This window comes from Metarhizium brunneum, chromosome 1 (assembly GCF_013426205.1).
Source record: "Metarhizium brunneum chromosome 1, complete sequence".
NCBI lineage: Eukaryota > Fungi > Ascomycota > Sordariomycetes > Hypocreales > Clavicipitaceae > Metarhizium > Metarhizium brunneum.
Window position 1 is genome coordinate 101,807 of NC_089422.1, and position 22,640 is coordinate 124,446.

At 52.1% G+C, this 22,640-nt stretch overlaps 9 protein-coding genes across 9 annotated transcripts; 2 read left to right on the forward strand and 7 right to left on the reverse strand.

The window, feature by feature from the left end:
- Positions 1–412: 412 nt before the first annotated feature.
- On the forward strand, positions 413–2,289 carry tcpC (Cytochrome P450 monooxygenase tcpC; the record flags this gene model as incomplete). Its single annotated transcript, XM_014687549.1, has 7 exons — positions 413–478; positions 594–772; positions 844–1,435; positions 1,487–1,706; positions 1,763–1,827; positions 1,881–1,988; positions 2,050–2,289. The coding sequence occupies 7 exons, from the start codon at positions 413–415 to the stop codon at positions 2,287–2,289; spliced, it is 1,470 nt and encodes a 489-aa protein (XP_014543035.1).
- A 266-nt stretch (positions 2,290–2,555) lies between these two features.
- tcpG (Glutathione S-transferase tcpG) lies at positions 2,556–3,366 on the reverse strand (the record flags this gene model as incomplete). The annotated part of the gene is made up of 2 exons (XM_014687548.1): positions 2,556–3,232; positions 3,294–3,366. 2 exons carry the CDS (start codon positions 3,364–3,366, stop codon positions 2,556–2,558), a joined length of 750 nt encoding a protein of 249 aa, XP_014543034.1.
- Positions 3,367–3,988: 622 nt separating this feature from the next.
- On the reverse strand, positions 3,989–5,684 carry tcpA (MFS thioclapurine efflux transporter tcpA; the record flags this gene model as incomplete). The annotated part of the gene is made up of 2 exons (XM_014687547.1): positions 3,989–5,458; positions 5,517–5,684. 2 exons carry the CDS (start codon positions 5,682–5,684, stop codon positions 3,989–3,991), a joined length of 1,638 nt encoding a protein of 545 aa, XP_014543033.1.
- Positions 5,685–6,167: 483 nt separating this feature from the next.
- tcpK (Gamma-glutamyl cyclotransferase gliK) lies at positions 6,168–7,055 on the forward strand (the record flags this gene model as incomplete). Its single annotated transcript, XM_066129484.1, has 3 exons — positions 6,168–6,400; positions 6,519–6,654; positions 6,756–7,055. The coding sequence occupies 3 exons, from the start codon at positions 6,168–6,170 to the stop codon at positions 7,053–7,055; spliced, it is 669 nt and encodes a 222-aa protein (XP_065985831.1).
- Positions 7,056–7,140: 85 nt separating this feature from the next.
- Positions 7,141–8,653, reverse strand: tcpJ (Dipeptidase tcpJ; the record flags this gene model as incomplete). Its single annotated transcript, XM_014687545.1, has 6 exons — positions 7,141–7,633; positions 7,705–7,794; positions 7,853–7,929; positions 7,983–8,280; positions 8,348–8,507; positions 8,578–8,653. The coding sequence occupies 6 exons, from the start codon at positions 8,651–8,653 to the stop codon at positions 7,141–7,143; spliced, it is 1,194 nt and encodes a 397-aa protein (XP_014543031.1).
- Positions 8,654–9,181: 528 nt separating this feature from the next.
- Positions 9,182–10,152, reverse strand: tcpN_0 (N-methyltransferase tcpN; the record flags this gene model as incomplete). The annotated part of the gene is made up of 2 exons (XM_014687544.2): positions 9,182–9,333; positions 9,438–10,152. 2 exons carry the CDS (start codon positions 10,150–10,152, stop codon positions 9,182–9,184), a joined length of 867 nt encoding a protein of 288 aa, XP_014543030.2.
- Positions 10,153–10,730: 578 nt separating this feature from the next.
- Positions 10,731–11,926, reverse strand: tcpZ (C6 finger domain transcription factor tcpZ; the record flags this gene model as incomplete). Its single annotated transcript, XM_014687543.1, has 3 exons — positions 10,731–11,354; positions 11,409–11,718; positions 11,787–11,926. The coding sequence occupies 3 exons, from the start codon at positions 11,924–11,926 to the stop codon at positions 10,731–10,733; spliced, it is 1,074 nt and encodes a 357-aa protein (XP_014543029.1).
- A 1,788-nt stretch (positions 11,927–13,714) lies between these two features.
- Positions 13,715–17,961, reverse strand: Znfx1_0 (NFX1-type zinc finger-containing protein 1; the record flags this gene model as incomplete). Its single annotated transcript, XM_066129485.1, has 5 exons — positions 13,715–14,313; positions 14,396–14,689; positions 15,285–15,605; positions 15,664–17,079; positions 17,139–17,961. The coding sequence occupies 5 exons, from the start codon at positions 17,959–17,961 to the stop codon at positions 13,715–13,717; spliced, it is 3,453 nt and encodes a 1,150-aa protein (XP_065985793.1).
- A 560-nt stretch (positions 17,962–18,521) lies between these two features.
- Positions 18,522–22,082, reverse strand: G6M90_00g000390 (uncharacterized protein; the record flags this gene model as incomplete). The annotated part of the gene is made up of 4 exons (XM_014687541.1): positions 18,522–18,948; positions 19,001–19,327; positions 19,397–21,931; positions 22,033–22,082. The coding sequence occupies 4 exons, from the start codon at positions 22,080–22,082 to the stop codon at positions 18,522–18,524; spliced, it is 3,339 nt and encodes a 1,112-aa protein (XP_014543027.1).
- Positions 22,083–22,640: the final 558 nt, after the last annotated feature.

Consider the following 22,640-nt stretch of genomic DNA (forward strand, 5'->3'; position numbering starts at 1 on the left):
TCAATAGCATTCCTATTCATTACCCTGCTGTAGTTATTGGACACAGAAAATAGAAGTATTCCGTCCTAGCAACACTTTCTGCAGACCGTAATAACTGCCGACTTCCACATGGACGCCCTAAAGATGTATGACTGCTCAATAAAGATATCGGAGGATCTGGAGTCAAATCGGAGAAATGCTGCCGAAATGTCGGTCTCGGTGATTATGGGCAGGCTCGGTGCCGGAATCGCCGATAAAGGGTGGCGGGTCTCATCATCATCCTCACCAAGGGCAAGCTTATGTCAATAGCATCTAAGCGGCATTATATCACTGCGCTGCAAGAGTTACCACAGTTACCGAATTGACTCTGTGTGATCAGACTTGTTTCTCATGGCCCGATTGACTGGCAGCTCTGTAACCGCTAGACCTAACCATGACAGCGATATTAACTACCACTCTCCTTAAGAACGTACTGCCAATACTGGCTGTACTAGTTTTGGTACGTCTATGTAAGCCAGGAACAGCTCAGTGGGTAGTCGAGAGCATTGTAACGGTAAATACACCCAGTCTTGGCATATCGTTTCTTCAAGCTCACTGACTAAAGATGCCTGCAGAAACTTCTATTGTTTGTCCATCCTGTACGAGACGACCAGGGAAACCAAATTCCTGGGCCCAATTGGCAATGGCTGAATGGACAGACGTTGGACAAGTTCCTAGATGGCAGAGGAAAGGCTCAAGAGTGGCAGAAGTTTGGCCAGATTTACCGAATTTGGGCTTGTTCCAATCCGGAAATGTACGTTTCACCAAGCTGCAGCCATCTCAGCAAGAAATTTTATCCTCCTTGTCTGACTGAACTGGCGACAGCGTCATCACAAAGCCCGAGGATGTCAGGGCATTCCATACCGACTCCAGTTTTCATAACAAGGCCCAGTCAAGCAATGCCGGATGGCTGTTTCACCAGCTGTTGGGAGAATGTATGGGTCTCATCAACGGAACTCGATGGAACAAGGTCCGCTCTGAGTTCGGACCAGCCTTCATTCATTCTGCCGTGGTTCAGAAAGCTCTTGACATAAGCAAAGATGCCAAGCGCTTTATTGGGAACTTTGGCACATCACCTGTACTTACAATGCATGCCGCAAGCACGGTGTCGCGATTTCCATTCTTTTGCACAGCTAGCCATCTGTATGGGGAGCTCAGTTGTGAAGAGCAGCTCGAGTTATGGGAACTTGGCCAGCGCAATCTGCAAATGATGGGACATATACTGTCAGGCGGACTGTTCAGGTTCCCCATCGCCCGTTACTTCCATAGAAGTGCCGCCCATCGTCTCGAGAGTTTTTCGCACGATTGGACACAGTTCAATCGACGCATCTACCACAAAAGACTCAACAATGGCTTTCAACCACCCATCGTTTCCATCTGGCAGAAAGTCCTTGATGGCACCTTGACTGAAGAAGAGGTAAGCAGTCACGTGATCAAGTATAAAATCTGCAGTTTTGACACGAGACAGGTCGTCCATACCCTCAGTGAGATCCTGTTTGCCAACTTGGATGTTTCAACGGGCAATCTGTCATGGCTTGTGATATACTTGGCAAAGTACAAAGACATACAGAACCAGCTTGTGCAAGAGCTCAAGCAGAATGAGAAGGATTTGGACAGCTACTGCTCACGAAAAGATACGTTACTGGCGTATTCCGTCTTGGAAACACTTCGGCTTCGTCCTTTTACGGGTAAGAAAAGTCACGAGCTGAATTGGAGTAGGCGCACAGCTGACCTTACGGTGCAGTATTTTCTATACCCGAGAGTTCTCCTAAAGACAAGGTGCTCCAAAATTTTAGAGTACCTCGAAACGTGAGTGGCGTTATTTCGTGAATTCGCTGGTCACATCCAACTAACACTTCCAGACGTCTGTTGTTGTCAACACGTTAGCCATCAACTACAACCGCGAGTTCTGGGGTGAGAAAAACGAGATCTTCGACCCTAATCGGTTCAGGTCAATCAAAAACCTTGAGGTGAGTTTTATATACAAAATTAATTATTCGAGGCGGACTGGGTGCTCATCTATTATATCAGCTACGATACAACTTGTTCGCTTTCGGCCTGGGAAGTAGGAAATGCTTGGGATCACATTTTGCAGAGATGATGATGAAGTACTTTGTCATTCATTTGCTCGATTTGTACTCCCTAGACATCCCTGTAGATAAGAAGGCGAGAAAGGAGGATACGTCTATGGATACCTGGGTACCCATCCCAGATATGGAAATTATACTGCGCAGACGACCATTCAGTTTGTTCCAAAGCCAAATGGGGTGAGGAAGACACATTCAAGGTAGAAATAAACTATCAAGCCTGTGTTACGGCTGTTTCATATCTGACTATGGTGTAAAATTGTTCTTCAAAAAGAAGCACATTGGGCATTCTTGACCTCTTGATATCACTTACTGTCCAAGTACTATTTTGAGACGACGGAAGTTTCACAATATTGCACATAATCTGTTTCAAGAACCAATATATAAATGCAAAATTTAAATGCCACGGTTAGAGCGAGGATATCCCTTCACTACCAAAGATTACACAAGTCATCGACCGTGTACTCGAATTTCCTCTTCAGTCATTCCCAGCCTATTGTTCTCAAACATAGCCTTCTCGATGTAAGGCAGCTTATCAACAGCTTCACTCCACGCCTTTGTCTTTGGCCAGTTATCAAAATCAATCTTGGCATTTTTCGCAACCCTAGGGTTGGCTAGGGGTTGAATAGCAAAATCGGCAAGGGTCGGGCGATCGGCCAAGGCCACCCATTTCTGGCCAGGCTCGCTCAGCCTCTTTTCCAAGATGTCATATTCTCGTTTGATGGCAGCTTCGATGACTTGAAGTGCGGGGGCAAGTTGGGGATCGTTGCGCAACTTGAGCCACCACTCGCCCGTGGCCCCCAAGCCTGCAGCGTACGCAATGAGCCAGTTCATGACCTGGGCGCGCTCGATTGCCGTCTTGCCAATGTAGAGGCCGTCTTTGTCGTATTTTTCACAGAGGTATATCAGCATCGAAGTGCTGTCGAAAACGTTCAATCGCCGCTTCTCCCCATTCCCGGCTTCAAAGACATCAACATCCTCCATGGCGGGAAGCTGCTTGTAGGGATTGATTTCATGATACCAAAGCTCGTCTGGCAGAGATTTAATCAGGTGAATTGAGTAAGGGATTTTAAGAGCTTCAAGAATCATGAGAGGCTTGAGACTGTTGGCGGTTGGGGCCGGAATAGCTGATTCAGGATTAGCACAGGACACGTCTTGGGCCAGGGGCTGGGAGCTCGATTGTCATACCCTTCCGCACGTAAAGAACTAATTTGTCCTGAGGGACATCGGGATGTCTGGAATTGTCTTTCTGCGAGCCCATGTTGATATCTTGCGGGATGAAACCGTGAATGATGTAATTGTTCACTGTGGCAAGGTGTCGTGGAGATGATTGTTGCGATTCTATAACCTAGAAGACGATGATTGTCAAAGACTTGTTCAGTGCCCCGGCAAGGTTTCGAGTAGCTAATGTGCGACCGTATTCGAGCACAGACACATCGGCCACAAAGGGATTTGACGCTTTACGGCGCGACACGGCGCGGTGGTTTCGGAAAATGAGCTTTGGTGTAATCGCATACACAGCTTAGTACTCCGAGCCAGGTGCCGAGAAATAAGCACCGGTCGGAGGCCGACCCGGTGATTTAAATAAGTGCGTTTACAGCGGTTCGGATATTCACGTATAGAACATACTATGGCGCAGGGAAGCGGTGTGTATACTGGCGCAGTGAAACTTTGACAGATGACCAAGGAAAAGATGAAGCGCTGCGAAACTAGTATCGTCATGCAGCAGGAGAATATAGTGGTGTTTTTAGAGATTTGGTATAGAAATTCCTCTGTATTATGATATGAATAACTCTATGTAAAAATACTTGCCAAAACAGACTGTGGGAGTAGCTTAAGCTGGGTAGAAAATCCTTCATTATGTCATTGCGACACATATAGACCTAAGGCTCCTGCTCTTCTCGGGATTGACTTGCTTTTGGCATCTTCACAGATCGCCACTGGATGCCAACCGCACCGAGCAAGGTTGCCGCACATAAGCCAGTGACGATGAGGAAAACGACGCCAATGACATGAGCATAGACGGGTATGACTTTCGGGAGTTGGTCCGGATCAAAGAGGTTCTTGAAATCAGTCAAGCCGCCTTGGATGATTTTGCGGGTATCGAACCCTGGCAAAACATTGGCGACGCCCGTGGCAAGCCTATTCAGAAAGACATTCTGTGAAACAGCCACAAAGATGGCTCCGCCCAACATTTGCATCATGTTGATGAAGGCGACCCCGAAAGGCACGTCTCCTTCAGCAAGGACATGCTGCGCGCATACTATGGGTTGTTGGAGACCGAAGCCTATGCCAAAACCGAGCAGCGCCTGATATCCGATCCATTTCGGCTGAGGCGTGTCTACGTCGAAAGTCGAGATGAGGCCAGCACCGACAGAGGCCAGCAGCGTGCAGAGCAGCATGGAGGGATTGTAATAGCCCGTAATGTTTGTGATGATGCCAGAAATGATGGACATGACCAAGAATCCCAATATCAGCGGCATGACCATGACACCCGACGAAAGCGCCGAGGCGTTTTTGATGGCCTGGAAGTAGATGGGCAAGTAGGTAACCGCGATGAACATGGCTCCCGAGCTGCAGAGGGCGAAGATGGAGGCGAACCAGATGTTTCTGTTCTGGATAATGGTGGTGGGTATCGCGCGCGACTTGGGTAAGAAGATCTGTATAGTCAAGAAAATAGCCGTCAAGACGGCGAAAACGACGAGCATGGCAACGACACGGCCATCGCTCCATGGGTAGACGGCGCCTCCCCATTGAAGGCCCAGCACGAGACAGACAAGTGCGACAACAAGGATGAGGATTTCGGGAATCCTGGCGTAGGCAAGTTTTTCCTTGAAGGTCCAATTGGCGTATTGGGCGTCGATGGGGGTGGTAACGAAGAATGTGAGAATGACGCCGGTGATGACACCAAGAGGGACGTTGATGATGAAGCACCACCTCCAGGTTGCGCCGTCGGCAAATGCACCACCGATAAATGGACCGCACAAGCTGGCAATGCCAAACATGCCTGTGGTTATACCAAGCAGAGCCGGGCGCCGCTCCATGGGGGCCGCATGAACCAGAACAAGTGTGCTTCCTGGGAATATGCCTGCGGCACCGAGGCCCGCGATGGCTCGGCCCACGATGAGGGCCGTCGAGTTTGGGGCGGCAGCGCATATAACAGAGCCCAGCTCGAAAATTGCGAGGGCGATCAAGAGGACAATTTTGACAGACAGGGTGGTGTAGAGCTTGCCATAGGCGATTTGGAAGGAAGACGTGGTGAGGAGATAGGCTGTGGTGTACCAGCCCACATCCTCGATGGCTTTGAACTCATTTGTGATGATGGGCACTGCCGTGGTGATGACGGTTTGGTCCTGCAAACTGGCTCAGTTATCCTGTCCAGGGCAACAAGTGGCGTCTGCAGCGGCTTACCAGCCCACAGAGAAATAGCGACAAGCAGAGCGACGCAACAATGATGACGAGTTTGAAGCCAGAGGCATATTCCTTCCTCCGCTCCGCTCCATCGACGTTGATGTCCCGCTCGGCCGTGCTGGCTTCCGGCGTCGTCTGGCCGTGTTTCTCAGCTTCGCTGCCCGACATGGTATCCGAGGCGCATCACCTTGTACACTTGCGCAGACTGTAAGGGAAAATGCAAAGACGAGAATCAAGCTCCAAGGTGGATGCAAAAAAATAAAAATAAATAAATAAATAAACACCAACAAAACGAAGCACAGGAGACGAGCAGGAGGCTCTTTCAGGCGTGCCCGGAAACTTTGTCGGAAACTTGTCGGAGACTAAGTGACACGGACGAGACAGCACGAGGCTCTGCCATGCAGCGATGGTGGCATGCATCTTTGCCGACACACCGAGTTGGATAGAATAAAGGAGCTACGACCACCATAAATGCCACTCGAGCCTGACAAAGGGCCATGGAATGAAAACAGCCTGGCCTTTGGTGATTATCGCCCGCGCTGCTTCCCCCACGACACCACAGTCACCAGACGTTTCTGGACCATATTGATGACCATGGACATGACGACAAGCCCCGACGGGCCGGCATGGTACTTTGGGTACGGAGCCAACATGGCTGCGTCAGTCTTCATCGAGAGGCGCAAAATCCGGCCGCTGCGCACTGAAGTGGCTTACATCCCGTCTCACGCACTGTGCTTCAATGTACTCGGCATACCTTACGTCGACCCTGGCAACGGCGGAATACGGCCCCTCTGTCCGGAAACCACCGACCCAACGGCTTGCGTGCATGGAGTTGCTTACCTCCTTACCCCGGAAGATCTCAAAAAAGTGGTATTGAGCGAAGGGTGCGTTCCAAGCCCGTGCCGGTGGTTGCGCCTCGGACCAGACCCTTCAATGTTCAATGCGACTACATGTACATAGAATGAAGCAGCATCAGCTTGGCTAACCAGATGCGGCTCACAGCGGAGGAATCGCATACAACGTGGTCCAGCTAAATGCGAAGCTACTGCAGGACGGGTCGACTATCCAGGTGAATACCCTGATGGGCAGACATAATGTCGCTGCTCAGAGCGAGCGACTTCCGTCGACGCGGTACATTGTAAGCACTCTCCCTGCCCCATCCTCTCTCCGTGCTTTCGGGACATCGCTTGAACTTGCCCGACTAATGGAGCGGGGATTCGTTTCTCGATTCTCCAACAGGGCGTTTTGACCCGAGGCGCGCATGAGCAGAATTTGCCGCAATGGTACCAGCAGAAACTGGCCAACCAGCCGACGTACCGGCCCAAGAGTGGCTGGTGGTTCCAGCTGGGCGTGACGCTATTCCTGTGGCCATGGACGCGAGCGGGAGTCATTACGGAAAGATTGGTCTACAAGTACCAGGGTTCTGATGGCCACGTCCCGGCATGGTTTTTGTTTATTTTCGACTGCTTACTGCGCCTCATGTGGGCACAGCATGATTACTTTCATGGCCCAATTTTTGGCCGCGGGGACGGGCGGTAGATGGGAATCAAGCAAATGGTGTTGAAGGGTTTTTTTTTTTTTTTTTTTAAAAAAAAAAAGAAAAGAAAATTGTTCCTGCTGCATACTACCCTATGTTCCCATGTGGCTTGTCATGCTCGGCATTAGGATACAGTCTTTTCACATGGGTCCGAATCCCATCATCCCACAACTGAGGCACTTTATCCTCCAAAACAGAAATCGACCGACAGTGCGAGGCAGCAAATTCCTCCACGTCCCTCAACACCCTTATCAGGTTGAGGCCAATGACTCTTTCCACATCTTGAGGAGAGATGCCCCTCTCTAGCATCCTCGCCACGACATTGGGGTATTTGGAGACGTCTTCCAGACCCTGAACGTGAGTTGGCATGCCGTCGAAATCCGAGCCCAAACCCAAGTGATGATAGCCTATCCTGTCTCCGACGTACACAATGTGGTCCACGACGTCGTCGACTGTAGACTTTTCGGGCTCTTTGTTTGTCAGCCATGGAATGAAGCTAATCATGATGATGCCCCCATTTTCTTTGAGTAGATCCAGAACATGGTCCGGCACATTTCGGGCATGAGGGACTAGAGCATAGCTTGATGTAGGAAAATAAACTCGAGTTAGCGAGAATGGCATGTCATTGTGCTTGTGGCTTTCTGTACGCACGCAGATGAGTGTGAAAAGATTACTGGTGCCTGTGACACATTCAACGCATCAACCATGGCTGCTTCGCTGACATGGGATAAATCCACGATCCTGATATAGCACGTCAACCTAGTCCGAAAATGGACGCCATGCGAATTTTGCTTCTTACATTCCTATGCGGTTCATCTCACGCACCATGTCCCTCCCGTGAGAAGAAAGTCCATGGTGAACGGGAGCCTTGGACGTCTGTTGGCGTAAGTACTCTGCAGACGTTGAGCGCCAGAAAGGGGGCCACTCACGGCGCTGTCCACGTAGAGATTATTCTTCCCATGCGCCAGAGTGACGTAGCGGACGCCAAGTCTGTGGAAGATGCGCAGGGCGCTGCTACTATTCCCTATCTGGTGCAAGCCCTCTGCGCCCATGAGACTGGCACATTTGCCGCTCTTGAAGATGCGCATAATGTCTTGTGATTTCTGGACAATCTCGAGCTTGTCAGGGTACAAGTCGACTATGCGGTACAACAAGTCAATCTGCTGCACCGTGTCCCGCAGGCTGCAGAGGTGAAGGGCATCCGAGAAGTCATCTTCCTCCTTTGGGCTGAAGCCGTTGTCAGAAACATGGTCGTTCTACCGGGTCAGACGCTTGAAAAGAACAACAACTGCACCATTCAACGTAGACGCTCCAGAAGACAGCGCCGGCTCGGCCTTCGACCAGTCTTTTCAAGTCGACATGGCCTGCGAGGTCCCGCTGGGGCTCGAAACGCTCATCGACGTGGAAGTCGTAATAGGCTCGAATCATGTGCATCCAGTCATTGTGTCCGTCTTCTGGGAGGTCAGCAATACGGAAAATGTTGACGTTTCGGAACATCGGCAGGCAAGAACAAAGGGTGGATACCTATCAGAGGTACCCTGGACATCAACTCCAGAGCCTGCTCGAGACTGGAATGCTCCGGCGAACCCATCTTGTCCATGATGACGAGGCTTTGGCGCTGGGCCTCGGGCGGTTTCAAGCTGCCGCTTACGGTCAAGTATTTAATCTCGTCTATCCCAGACGACGCGCACGCTGGGCACGAGGGACGCTATCGAGTTTGGTTGCAACTTGCAGAAACCATTGGAGTTGACCTTTAACTACATATGTACTTAGTGCGCTTGGCAGCGGGCGTGGGCCATCGGCATGCTTTGCTGCACGGGTAGTACATTCGGCGACTCAGAATGCTTGTTTAATTTCCGAGCCAATCTGTTGTTTTGACATTAAAGGGCAGCCGTATATATGAGACCAGACAGTAGTACATGTACCATGTAACAGACACTACCCCACATGCTTCTCCCCGTGATAATACCCGTCGACATACTACCCGTTGACAGCCAAGTCCTGGGTACATACTCGTGTAAGTGTAGCTCTTCCACCTTGCATGTAGTGTCGACACCACTAGGCGCGATGTCCACTTTTTATAGCGTCAACGGTCTATCAACGGTCTAAGTAGGTGGCAAAATCGACTTTAAATTTCCTCCTCCCCCGCCCCCATCTCGGCTCCGGCCCTCCTCCCGTACGCCAAGTAGTAGCACCACTGGTTCCCCACCCGCTGCAGCTCATCACGCAGCTCCTCCTCCAGCCTGTCAAACTCGCGCTCGTCCGGAAAGTCGGCTTTTCCTGTGCGACGGACTGGTGGTCAGCAAGCGTGGACGCGGCCCAGACGCCCCCCTGGCGCAAAAGTCTATTGCGCCTCGGGCGTCCTGTAAAAAGGGTCAGCTTACCTGCCGTCATGCGCTTCATGGTGCGAAGCATGTTGAGGCACAGCTCGGTGGACCACTCTGCCTCGAGCGCATTGCTGGCCGCCGCCCCGATGGACACCGTCTGGACTAGCGCGTGCACCTGCGTGGCCCCCGCGCCCCGCAGCCAGCCGGCTAGTCGGACGCCGGGATCGGGCAGCTGGCCGATGCTGGCCCACGCGGCCACGGCGATGTCCCGAAAGCGCATCATGGCCTTGTGCGCCTCGCCCTCCTGGATGCTGAGCATGTTTCCCTCGTGCAGCTCGATCCAGCCGCCTGGCTTGGCGAGCGTCACGAGACTGGCGACGGCCCGCTGTGCCTGCTCGTCGCTGCGGCAGGCTGCGAGCACAAAGCGCTGGTGGACAATGTCGAAGCTGCCCACCATGGTCGTGTCCCACGGCTCGAAAATGGACTGCGTCTGCAGTGTCATGTTGCTCGGCCGCTGTGCTTCCGGGGGGAATTGTCCCGTCGCAATGTCTGTCCCGACCAGCCGCGCCGTGTCGGGCACGACGGCTGCCAGGTCGAGCAGCCAGTTTGCCTGCGCCGTCCCTGAATCTAGAATTCGCAAGTTGGGCAGGTCCAGGTTGGCCGGCGCCACGAGGAGCTTGCCTCCCATGATGGACTTGACGAGTGCGTGTTGCACATTGAGGCGCTCGTTCTCGCTTGGGTGTCGCGAGCGTCCACTTACCACGGATTCCATGACGGCCCAGGGATAGAATCCACCTCGTCCTGTATGGAGCCTGTTGTACAAAACACAAAGGGTTAGGGTTGCACTTTTTTGGTTCCTGCCGCCTGATCAATGCTGCTTTCAATGCTGCAAATGTAAAGAGCGGGTTCACTAATGAGACTGGTCCACTCTCATTCTGACTGCAGTATACGCCCATCTACTTCAAATACTCGTGCTGCTCACTCATCGGCACACGCTCTAGCAAGCTCCCCACGTCCGATGGAGGTTTGCGGCCCGGTCAATGAAACGCCGAGAGTGGAGGGATTAGATGCGTGCCTGGCACGTTTGTGTACTGGCGCGGAATGGCAGCCTCCTCGCCACGGGCACACGGAAACATGCGGCCAGTCAGGCCAATTCGTCTGCATGTTGCTATCCACGCCAAACATGTGCTTGGATGTCACGCACACACACGCTGCTGCCAGGCTCGCCATTCCAAGAGCCAATTGCGCCATTTCGACGCATGTTGCATCCGGCAGAGGCACAGTTGATGACCCTGAATAAATTGCCTCTACGTCGCGATTCATTTCACACAATGGAGATGCAATTTCCTGCTACAGCACCGTGGCCGTTTCTTCCCCAATCCTCTCAAACCCTCTCTTGAGCCGCCTTGCTTCCGACTTGAGAAAGTCCACCTGGGCGGTTTCACTGCGCAGGAACTCGACCCTCATTTCAAACTTGTCCACAACCTGGCGGAGCTTTGTGATCATGGAGCGCACAATCACCTTCTCCAGCACATCGCCCAGCTGGCCCGACATGTCATAGTTGCCCACTCTGATCTGCGCCCGGGGCCGGCACGTCTCGAGCGACGAGTCGGTAAGGGGGTGCATGATTTCCAAGAGGAGAGAGAGCACGACGGCGGCGAGCACATAGACCTGGACCTCGACACCACACGTGTGGCACTGCAGAAACCGCGAGACACAGGTTGCTGTCTCACGGGTGTGGTGGAGCACATGGTCCAGGGCTGCCGCAGACCGGTCCGTGGCCGCGGCGTGCACATGGTTGATTTGCCGCGTCATGGTCCTCACGCAGCAACAGCTTGCTGCCGCATCCGTGTACTCCCTTGAGGAGGAGGATGGAGTGCCAACAAAGATGCAGCCCGGGTCCATGTCACTCGCTACAGGGATATCCCCAACGGGTTTTGAACTACGGCTTTGCGGAGGCGTCTGATACGCATTCTGTCCAAGTTAGCCTTCTGCATCGCCGCCGTTTCTAACACGGGGCTCACTCACCAGGAAGGAATCAAGATCATCGGCTCCAAATGCAGGAAACGTCTCTCCCATCAGGGGGAAATGGGAGCTTGGCGTAGCTGTGACTGGGTCGGGAGAGTTGTGGCATGTGGAAGGGGGCATCTCGATAAAGTCGAGGACGTCGTCTCCTGGCCGAGGACAGGCAGAGCCTCCCTGGCTTGTGATGTGGCCCGGCTGTGCTTCGCTCTCGGCGGCAGCCCTTGCTGCCTTGATCCGCTCAATTGTCTTTTTATTCAGACTTCCCTTGGGCTTGCCTTGGTGGGCTCTGTAGCTGTAATGGCACGGCACGTTGCTACAACGTGTCTTGGTTAGCTGCAGGCCGCGTCGTAGAATAGTAGAGGACGGGAAAATGCAACCTACTCTCTGAGACACCTTGAGCACGTTGCTTCTCCGGAACAGCGGACCTTGGCGGCATGACACGCATCGCACGCCGAACGGAGCTTCTTCAACCTCCCGTCCAGAGCCGGCGAGTCGGGTTGTTGAGAGTCGCTGGTGAACATTGTGCCAATGTAACTTCTCGGCAGGCTAGATGTATAAGTCGAGGCCCTGGAATAAAGAGAGAAACGCAATACTCCACAAGGTCCCAAAGCGAAGGCGTTGAGACACGTGTGCATGGGTGTTATTGCATTTTATTCTCCAAAGTGTCGTGGGAGTGGCTAAGCACTTACCACTACGCCATGTCCGACATGGACGCAGTAAGACCAAGGAAGTGGCTGCAGAGCAGCGGTGACGATAATGTTGGCAGCATGAGTGAGATACGATACACTAGAAGGATTGATGTCCATGTCCCTGTCTGACAGGCAGATGTAGGTCGACGCTGACAGGTCAACGGCAAGTACCTTCCGGCGAGGGGATAAGCATTGACATCAACATGGACATCCTGACCTGGCCAGACAGTCTAGCATCGGCCTGGCCGGCACTGTCCTGTAATGTCACAGCGTCTGGTTGCAGTACTCGTCTTCAAGCGCTTAAATAAATGACACCACGCTAGAGAATGATTGAATAGATGTTGATATGAAGCCCATATTGTCTGGTGTGCCGGTTCACGGTTTTACGCGTATCACACGGAGCAGGGTTAGTTTGCCCACCGAAGCTACCATGACGACATACTACAAAGAAGCGTAAATGAGGCCAAGTCTATATACGTCGTCTTTGACGTTCTGGCGCATAGTTTTAAAGGTCGCATGTAATCTAATTTAAATACCGGTGAGCAAGCGGACCCAGAAACCCAAGGCCTCAACTAGGTCTCAAGCCCTTCAATATTGTGCAACTATCGTCGTGTTCAAGGCTCGGGCCGTGCCTTCATGGCAACGTGACTTTCGTGTAGCATTCTTCAAGTTTCAGATGGTGAACAGTATCACATGAAACGGCTCGTAAATTACACTTTGCGCTGGGTTGTTGTTCCCATCCCAGCGAACGGTTCCGACCAGACTTCTTGGCAAGACATCGCATGTGCAATAGCACCACCGGATGAGACGAAGCCGCTCTTCTTCAATACAATCGGTATTCAAAGTACTGGGTGCATGGTCTGCTCAACTTTGAAGATTGACAACACAACGAATCGCTCAGCGATTATTCTTGAGTCGCAGTGACACGAAACATTGTGCCGAGTGGGCGACAAGGGCAGGTACTCAGCATACTGGGTGTCAGGCAACACAAAGCCCGAATTCGGTCCAAGGAGCATACCGGCTGCATCAGCACAAAGGATGCATCGTGGCCGCCCACAAAGGGGTCTCATAGCTAGGTCAGGGGTCAAGGACAAAGGCCCAAGGCAGCTACTACATATGTAGGTCAGATTACACACAGCTGGATTATCATGTATATATACGGGTCTTAGGTCGGGCCCCTAGATTACATTCTCCAAGGACGTTTTGATCCAAGAAGCAACGATGAGATTGACTCGAATTTATTTACAAGCCCCCAATCGAAGCCCTTGTCACATTGGACTTCGAACGTTTTGGTCTATGGATACAAGAAGTCGGGGAACCTCAGAGGCCTGAGGCAGCCCTCGCCAAGGTCCGATCCCGGCTTCTCGTGATACCCTCCTTTGTTGTCTGATGCCGTTGTCCGGTCTTGACCGTGTGACACAGCGGGTGGCCGCGTACAAGTAGCCTTTGACCACAATCAACGCCGGACCTACGTCGAGCTTAAATTGGTCCCAACGTTCCCTCGACCCCTGGTTACTTATCTACCTGTGACGTCTTCATCAGACACTCTAGGGTACGACGACATAGTACGCCAAAAGCCAGAGAGATGCAGGAAATGCGGCCATCAGGCCCGCCACCTATTTAATTCAATTCATGGACACTGAAATCTTCTTCTTCTAGCATCACATTGTCCCCCAGCCGTTCATCTCCTCGCGAGACAGACCATTGACGGAGCCTGGCACGATCGCTGGCCATATCAACAAGAGTCTCAACAGCTCTCGCATTCCCAAACCTGGGCCCTCTGGCTCCTTGGAGCCGGTGCAGAGCAGCCTCCTTGGCAACAACTGTTGCTGACAAACGCCGTTTGCGGAGCGTCAAATCCAAAAGCAAACTCAAGTCCTCGTCTTCGGGGCGGTCAAAGGAGAATGCCGCGTCGATCGGGAAATAGCGGGCGATATCCGTCCGCCCTAACCCATTAAATGTGTTCAGCGCCCTATCGCCTGAGATGAACATCAGGATCAGACACTGGGGGTTCTCCTGTTCATCTCCCGCAGCTGCCAGGAGTTTTCGAATGACAGCAATTCTGCAGGCCTTTTCTGCATCGTCGCGATGGTCTCTCAGCACGGGGGCGTCTCGAATGGCGAGCACCTTCCCCCTGGCGTCTTGCAGCACCACTTCCGTGCGCAGTTCCGATGCTTCGACGCTGTCCCCAATGAGATCGTCCGGATGCTTGAATACAACTGTCAACCAGTATTAGCCATCGGCAGTCAAAAGTTGCTCGGCACGGCAATTTTCCGATTCCAGTGGGGATCCTTCACGTACCGTCACTGCTCTGAATAACGCCGAGATCTGAGAGGATGGACGCGTAGAGCCAACACACTGTCGTTTTGCCTGTACCATGCTGCCCTAGGAAGAGACGACTCAGGGTGATGGGAACAGGAGGCTCTTCCTTCAGTTCGAGCTCGTATCCGAGTTGCAAGACGTCGACCAACTCCGCCATGGAATCTTTCATCCTTTGGACGCCAATGAGGTTCTGCAATCTTTTCCACGCGCTACTCGTCTTCAAATATTCCCGCGGCTCTGGCCCCAGGAGGTCTTCTGTACTAAAGTACTCTTCTTGTGTTGATGAGGTCGTGTTAGTACCGAGTGACGAACGGGCCTTCTTCCTCCTGATCACTCCTTCCCAAGCTTTCTCCAACGTTACGCGCATCTCCACGCCCTCTAGCCCTGCGAAAGCCTTTGCTAACCGCCGACAAAACACTCGAGCAGGCAGTCCATCCATTCCGCCCTCGATTCTTGCGCCACCTCTGTACCTCTCGTTGAACAGGACTGAAAACTCACTGAGAGCGCCTTTCAGGTGTACATCGGATGAGGAAACCACTTTCTCTGCAAAAGCCTGGCGCCGAAAAGGCTTCGAACGACACTTCACGCAAGGCTGGCGTCGACTGTGACATTTTCGGGTCTCACTGTGACCCTCTTCACAGACCCAATCAATGTTTACGTGACAGGGGATTTTCGTATGATCGCATGGCTCGTGACAAGTGCGACGGCAGAGGTGTATTCCGCAGCTGACTAGAATTTGGCTAAATCCATGTTAGTATAAGAGTACATGACATAGAGGGGTAGAGAATAAAGTCGCATCTAGACTTTAGTTCCTGGGTAGATCGGCAGGAGGAGCTTGTGGTTGTTTCTCACCAGGGTCTCCTGCAACCTCCACCAGGGCATTTCTTCTCAAATTCCTCCGGGTTGCGAGGGACAGCCCCGTTGATCTTGTGTCGCTCGCACCGTGTTGGTAAACCATCGTACATGTGTCCTCGGGCAACCAAGGAATCGATAAACTGGTTCCAAGGAGAGTCCTTTGCAGGGGACTCCCTAAACGTTTCTGCATCACCCACCAGAATGAGTCCATCTCGAGCCCGAGAGAGCAGAACATTGAGCCGCTCTCTGGATGCCATGAACCCAATATCTCGTCGCGAGTTGCTTCGCGTCAGGGAAGAGATTACTATGTCACTTTCGTCCCCCTGGAAATTGTCTAGGACAGCAGTCAGCGCACACTGGGCAAGCGATGGGATTCATTGTGCGTTGTTCACCTATAGTAGACACTCGGATATGTGGCCGCCCTGTGGGCACCAAGGTCGGCGGTGTTAGCCCTGCTCTGACTAAATCTTGTGAATCCAGTTCACTCAGCTGTGGATCGCTGTGCAACAGCATCTCTTGAATCAGGAGCCGCAGCTGGCCCAGGTACGGCGTTAGCACGGCGATTCTCTCTGTTGAGTACCCCTGCTGGGTGAGGTGCTGTACGCACTTGACCACCATTTGAGCCTCGAACAGATTCCTCTTGGACTTTGTCGACTCAAAGTCCCGCCATTCAAGCACATGGCCCAACTCGAACTCTTGTTCTGAGTGGGATACAAAGATGACATTATTCTGAAGTCCCCGAAGGTGCTCCCGGCCGAGTGTTCGAGGAGCGTCTGTCAGGCTCGGGTGTGATAGTTCACGAACCAGCGCAGCAATTTCTGGTCGCATGCGATGTTGCTGTGACAGGACCTGGTGAGGGTATCCGGCCAGTATAAGTCTCTCAAAAAGTGATCGATTGAGGTCAAAGCCGTTGCCCTTCTCGACACAAAGATTATGATGGGCTCTTGGCCGAAGTTGTTTATGGTCTCCAATCATGACGAGCTGCTTCGTCCTCGGGCCAAGCGCCGTCAAGATGTGGCTTTCCAAGATTTGCCCGGCTTCCTCGACAAAAACTACCGTCGGCGCCGCCGACTGGATGGTCAGCATGTATTTGGCGGCAGCCGTGGTTGTGCATGCAATGATTCGTTTTCGCCGGATGATGTTGATATCTCTGTCTCTGTGTATTGCGTTTAACCTTTCAACATGGTCATCGTGCTCGTTGCCAGCCATTCGAAGCATCACGAGGCGTTTCGTCATCATCTCGCGCTCCCATGTCGAGAAGACCTCTTTTCGCTCTGCCGCATTTAGTCGCCAAACCGAGGGGAAACGGGATCCATGGGCTTTGAGTACTCCGCAGTCTTTGCCTGCTAACCATCGATCCAGCAAGTAGAATTCGTGCTCAGGCTTACTCGTTCGTGGTGGAGGATGGAGTGCGTCATAAAATGGCAGCTCACCATCTTTCAACGTCTTGATGTGCTTCATGATGTCAACCTTGGAGAATTTTTGGCCCGTAATATTGTTAAACGCGTCACGCAACTTGCTGGTGCTCGAATCAATAGCATCCCTGTGTCTGGCTATTTCTTTTTTTTGGGATGGACTGAACCATTGCCTGCTTCGCGCCAGATGCAGGGATAACGACTGGGTGGTTTGGGTTGCCTTCTTCGTAGAGCCCATGCGAACAATCTTGGACGGTGCCAGGCCCAAGCGCAGACAATCTGTCAGTAACTGATCCAGAGCATGATGCGTCTGGCACACAAGCAGGATCCTTTCTGCGGAATGCTCAATGATTGCTTTGGCTATGAGCGAGCCGATGAATGATTTCCCGGTCCCTACGCCCCCGTAAGCAAGTCAAGTTGTAAAGGTATCAATTGATGGCTGTGGACGTTACCTGGTGGACCTTGAATCAAGGCTACACTTTGACTGAGGCCAGCCTTGAAGCATGCGGCCTGCGAAGGGTCCAATCTGACTTCCGAGGAGAGCCTCAGGGTTTCCCTCAAGTCTAGTGACGAATCCTCTTCCAGGCGTGCCAGAAAACCAGACATTTCTGCCGTCAGCGTATAATCGATACGAGGGGCGGGTTTCCCCGGCGTCCAATGCAGCAAGCTCTCTTCCAGCGGAATATTGGACATTCTCGACAGCCCGTTCAGGACTGGCTCATAGGCAAACAGTGGTGTGTGCAGCAGCAGGCATGAAATTCGCTTTGCCCGTGTCAAGATCAACGAGGCCTTGTCTAGTTCCGTCTCCAAAAGTCGGATATTTATGACGGGAGGACTGAGGCATAGGTAGTCCTCTTCTCCTGTCAGGAAACCAAACCACCTCGGTGTGCCATCGACAAGGAGGCATATCGAGCTCTCATTTCGGAGGAACGCTTTGTGTTCCTGCAGGAGGCTTCTCCTCTCGGCTTCATTTTTGTCTTGTAACGCAGGAAAATCTTGGAGACACCGGAACTGAATAGACCAAGGATGTCGGCCACTGCTGTGGGGTCCCTCGACGGTCAGATTGTCGAGGCAGGTTCCGCGCCGGGCAGATGGGTCGTCGTTTGTGAAGCTTTTGATCTCATCACAAGTCCACAGCGCCAAGTCTTGATGAAGCAGCCAAAATTGATCCTCCAGGTACGATCTGGAATCGCGCATCCGCTGGGCTCGTGCATAGGTCACCTTGGATGGTGAAATTTCGGACAGAAGGCCCTGCACAGTGGGAAGAATGGACATGCTCACAAGATTCGCGGTTGATCCCCCTACGACTTGCGCAGAGAGACGTGACGGCTGCGCCTGCAGACACTGTCCCACCAGACTGGCCTGCAGATGCGCATCGACGTGTCGCAGCGACTGATTTAACACAGAAATAAGCTAGTAGAAAGTCAAAGAGTAAAATGGACAGCCTGAGTGGAGTTATTTCAGATATCGTGGATGGCTACAAGTCAGTTGTCCACCAGATGCAATATGCTTTTGGTTTGGTTTGCTTTTTCTTGCCTGATTTTCATTTTTCACCTCGACCCTGCACGTGTGACCCTTAGGGGCGGGGCATCAGGCAGGCATACTTGCAACCAATGATGAGGCTAGTAAATGGAGAACTTGGAAGCAAGCATCAATACTACTATTCATTAACTCGCCGTTCCTTTCTTTTTTTTTTTCGTCAACTTAATTAATAGGTTAGTGTTGATGCTTGTTTCCGTCGAAAGTGTTTGGTGCTACGTCCGGTGCAATTGCCCCATTTACGGTGCACATGTAATTTTACTTGATCCACTCATTGGAGCAAATGGTGGGTTCGCCTACCACAAGAGTTTCTGCACTTCGCTGAGCAAAATGCCCGCTGCCAGGACGCGAAAGCTTTCCAGCCCAACAGGCTGCCCGACATCCTCTGCTGGGCCATACATGCTACCTGTACCCCCAACAGCGACACACGCTCTGCATAGCTCGACCAGACGCTGCTGTTGTTGTCTCGGCTCATCACCCTGCTCGTTCACGAAAATGCTTGGCTCGGCGAGCTCTAGCGCACTGCATTCACGAATCCGCCCCGACATCCATGCCGTCAACTCCTCCATCCTGTCTGCGAGTTTTGCAGAATAAACGCGGTGTCGTCGCGACTGTCTCCCAGCCGAGTTCAAGCTGCGGCCGGAGAAGGCTTCAACTTCAGACACTTGCCCTTTTGGGTTGACTGAAAACTGGCGCAAAGTTTCAGCCAGAGCCGTGTCGTACCTAGAACATGACATCAGCAAACGGCCATATGGAGGGGCCAAGGCTCACATACTCGGTGCGCAGGTTTTTTGCCGTTGCCAATTTCGTCTCCCAATCCAGGATAATGTTGACAGCAGATAAATCTGACTCGACGTGTTTGAGCAACCCATCCCATATGCCACCAGAAGTACGAGCAGTTACTTCTGCTTGCGTACTTTCCTTCCATATCCTATGTTCGTCGATTTCACGGAATAATCTTCCGAGTATCTTGTTTGATTGATAAGTTGCAAAGCCTGGCTGTGCTGGACTTGTTTCAGACTCGGAGATACAAGTTGTCAGTCGTTCAAAGTAACTCGCATCATGGGCTAGATGTAGAGATAGAGTTGGGGCCGGAACCAAGCTATCCAGTCTTATATCAGCTGTAGTACATTCGATGGATGGGAACCTCCTTAATCTTGGTGCTACTTACAAGTCGGCTCGCGCTTGCGGCACTTTTGGAATGAAATGTGCCTCAACCGGTACGCCTGATTTTGAGTAATCGACTGCCGCTGAATGCATCTCGGCCAGCCGGATGCATTCTGGATCTAGCGTGCCCGCAGGTTTTAGATCGGCATACATTTGGTGTCTGGTGGCTATGATTCCCAAGACATCGTTTTTCATAAAGTCGACGAAGAAGTTGGCCATGTCTTCCTGACGAACCTGACGCTTGTAGGGTTTGGGGCTTATGCGAGGATACTCTGCGGGCTTCAAGTTCCTTGTGGGAATAGCATCTGAATCCCAGATTACGCTGTACAGGTCTCCATCCAGGTCACCACCGCTCAGCATGCTCGGGAGGTCACGCGATCCTTGGCTGCTAAAGACGATGCAGTTCCTCAATTCAAGGAGCGCATGCCCAAATGGAGGTGTGACCATCTCCACGTACTGAATATCCCCAGGATGAAGCGCTGGCGATCTGGTCACTAGAGCCCGACCCTCTGCTGGAACAGCTTCGATGCCGGTGGCTCCCGGGTGGCCCACAACATCATAGGTTACATATATTTGGCCTTCCTGCAAGAAGCCTGTCTCATCCATGACTCCAAACAAGGTGACGGCTTTGCTGACGGGGATGCGGGCTTTGTACTTCAGGAATCTCAGCTCACCAAGAATCGCTTGACCAACCACTGATCTCAGGAAGTCGTCTTCTCGATAGTCGATGCCATTTTCTTCCAATTTCTCAAGCAACTCGGGCAGTCGCAGACTTGCCCCGACCTCATACTGCCTGAGGAAGGCCCTGGTGTGGCGAATACTGGAGGCCACTCTCAGAAAGTTCCTGATTGCTTTGTCTTGCCATGCCAGAAACCAGTTGTGGTGGATACCCATATCTTCGAGAATCTTAACGATCTGCCGGTTGAGTGTGAATCTCAGTGGCCTGGATCCAACATCGCAGATGCCAAGGACGTCAAGGTCTTGGCTCTTGAACTTCATCATGGATTCGCTCCGAATACATATATATTTGCCGCGCAGCTTAGAATCCAGGGACAGCATGCCCTTCACGCCAGCAATCCGGATCTGGATACAAGTTGGCCGTCCTAACCGTTCGGGAAGACAACCCCATACCTCCTGTAGGGCATTCATAGAAATGGTACCTACGCCGTCACTGAAGACGCGAGTCCCCGCCGAATTTTTGACATCGTCGATATATTGCAGCCGAATACCTCTTTGGGGCAGCGATAGAGCAATCGGTGTTTCGGAGAATGCTTGTCCGATCCTCGCCGCGCATTTTGCCGGTATGCGAATGTTTTGGAACACGCCGAGCGATTTGACAATGGATCGACAGTCCTGCACGGTTAGAGACTGGCCGACGAAAGGGGAGCAAAACCAAGCGGAGTGGGATCGTAAAGATGAGTGCGAAAAGGCTAGAAATTCGAATCTCCGTCCAGCCACCGTCAGGCCTCGCAGAAGAATACGGCGGTAGTGCTCGAAAATATCGTCGTTGCAAGTTCTATCACCATATGACAGGTCCTCGCCGTCCTCATCACCAAATGTCACGCGTAGGAAGTGGTCTGATTTCCCAGGAAACATGCGTAGAACTCTGTTTTTGGTTTCCAGGTCTGGGCCTCGCAGTACGATCCGAGTGGGAGTGACCAAGGCCTTGAGCACCAGAGCCCGCCCGCTAGCAGGACTCCTACTGTCATGCGCTTGTTGCTCGAGCAAGTGTCTTTCGGTTACGCGTGAACTTGCCGAGTTTTCGGGACGCCTTGAGACATTGTGTCCACGATGGCTGGCGTCTAGAGCTGATTCCGATGCAGCTTGAAATAACCGCCTCCGAAAGAGTTGAGTGACTGCCGGGACATTGGGTTCCGCATGGTGCAGAAGATGTCGTGCTTCGTGGATTATATCACAGCCAGTCGCCGGATCCAAATGACCGCTTCGTGCCAGCGCAACAGCCTGGAATAGCAAAGTGAATGGTATCATACTCTCCTGGCAGTGAAGGTTGTGCAAACGTAATTCGAGATCCTCTACTAAACTGGAGGCATCATTGCTGCCGGAATGCTCGTGTTGTACAGGTAGTAGTCGGTGCAACATGCGAAAGCTCCGCCTTGGTTCAAGGGCGTTGACAGCTCGATCGAACATGTCTGCCTCAAATCGTATGCTGTAAGTCCTGTAGTAAGGTGAATTCCGCATGACAGCCCGCCGGTACCAATTGCACACGACATCATGCCGAGAATAGAACCTTGGGGGCTCATGCAAAGCCATGGTGAGAGCAAATTTTGAGCGGTCAACAAAGATGCGTCCAACTGTACGATTAGGGATGCTAATGCGATCAAGTTCAGCGACGCTGATTGTGATGGCGTCATGGGCGAATTCTATGCCCGCGGCGGCATCATGGCAGCCGCGCTGGGCAAATTTCAGGGTGTCGTCGTTTTTGTCAAGATTTAATTTGCCATATGCTATCTGGCGGGCTGTGCATGTCGCAGGCAGTCGAATCGGCACCTGAACGAGACTCTGGTCATTCTCATCAGGTCTATGGACAGCAAATCAGTCATCATCTTTAGCATCATTCTTACGGGAGCTCATGATTGGCGTCGTTCCATTTTTGGGGGACGGATTGGCGGCTCGCTGTACCTGCTTTGCTTGTCCATCACCGAGTTGGTGCTTGCTTGATCATCGAGCATACTGAAGACCTCTTACAGTCGCAGTTGCCCGAGTCAAAGCAGTCAGCGTGTTGGGATTATTACCCCGTCCCGTCTGGAACCAAGTCTGGGAACAATTTGGGAGTTTTTTTGGGTTGGTTCAAGCGGCCACAAAACCTGGTGTGGAAGATGACTAACGTGGTCGGCCCCACAATTGACACTAAGCCAAGCTCAAGCATTTAAAGTCTGGCTGGCGGCGTATGCTGACATCAATTGATCCTCATATCGCTGGTCTAGTGTGAGTCTGTGCTGAACTAGAAGCTCCATGTCGTTTTCGAAGACGTCTTGAGCTGATGGTCTGTTGTCGGGAAGCCATCGAAGGATAGTTTGAACAAGGCTGAGGAGCAGTTCCTTGGCTTTGCCTTGTAGCCGACTCTCACGGCTCTCGAGAGTTAGCCAGTGGAAGAGAAATCCGTATGCACCACGTTTGCTTGATGCGAAAAGTCCAGACCCAAGAGAGTAAATTGTGAGGTTTGCTGTAGTCATTTCTCATTCGAGGCTCTGTTTGGGAACTTATTTCGGAACTGCGTAACTGCTCAG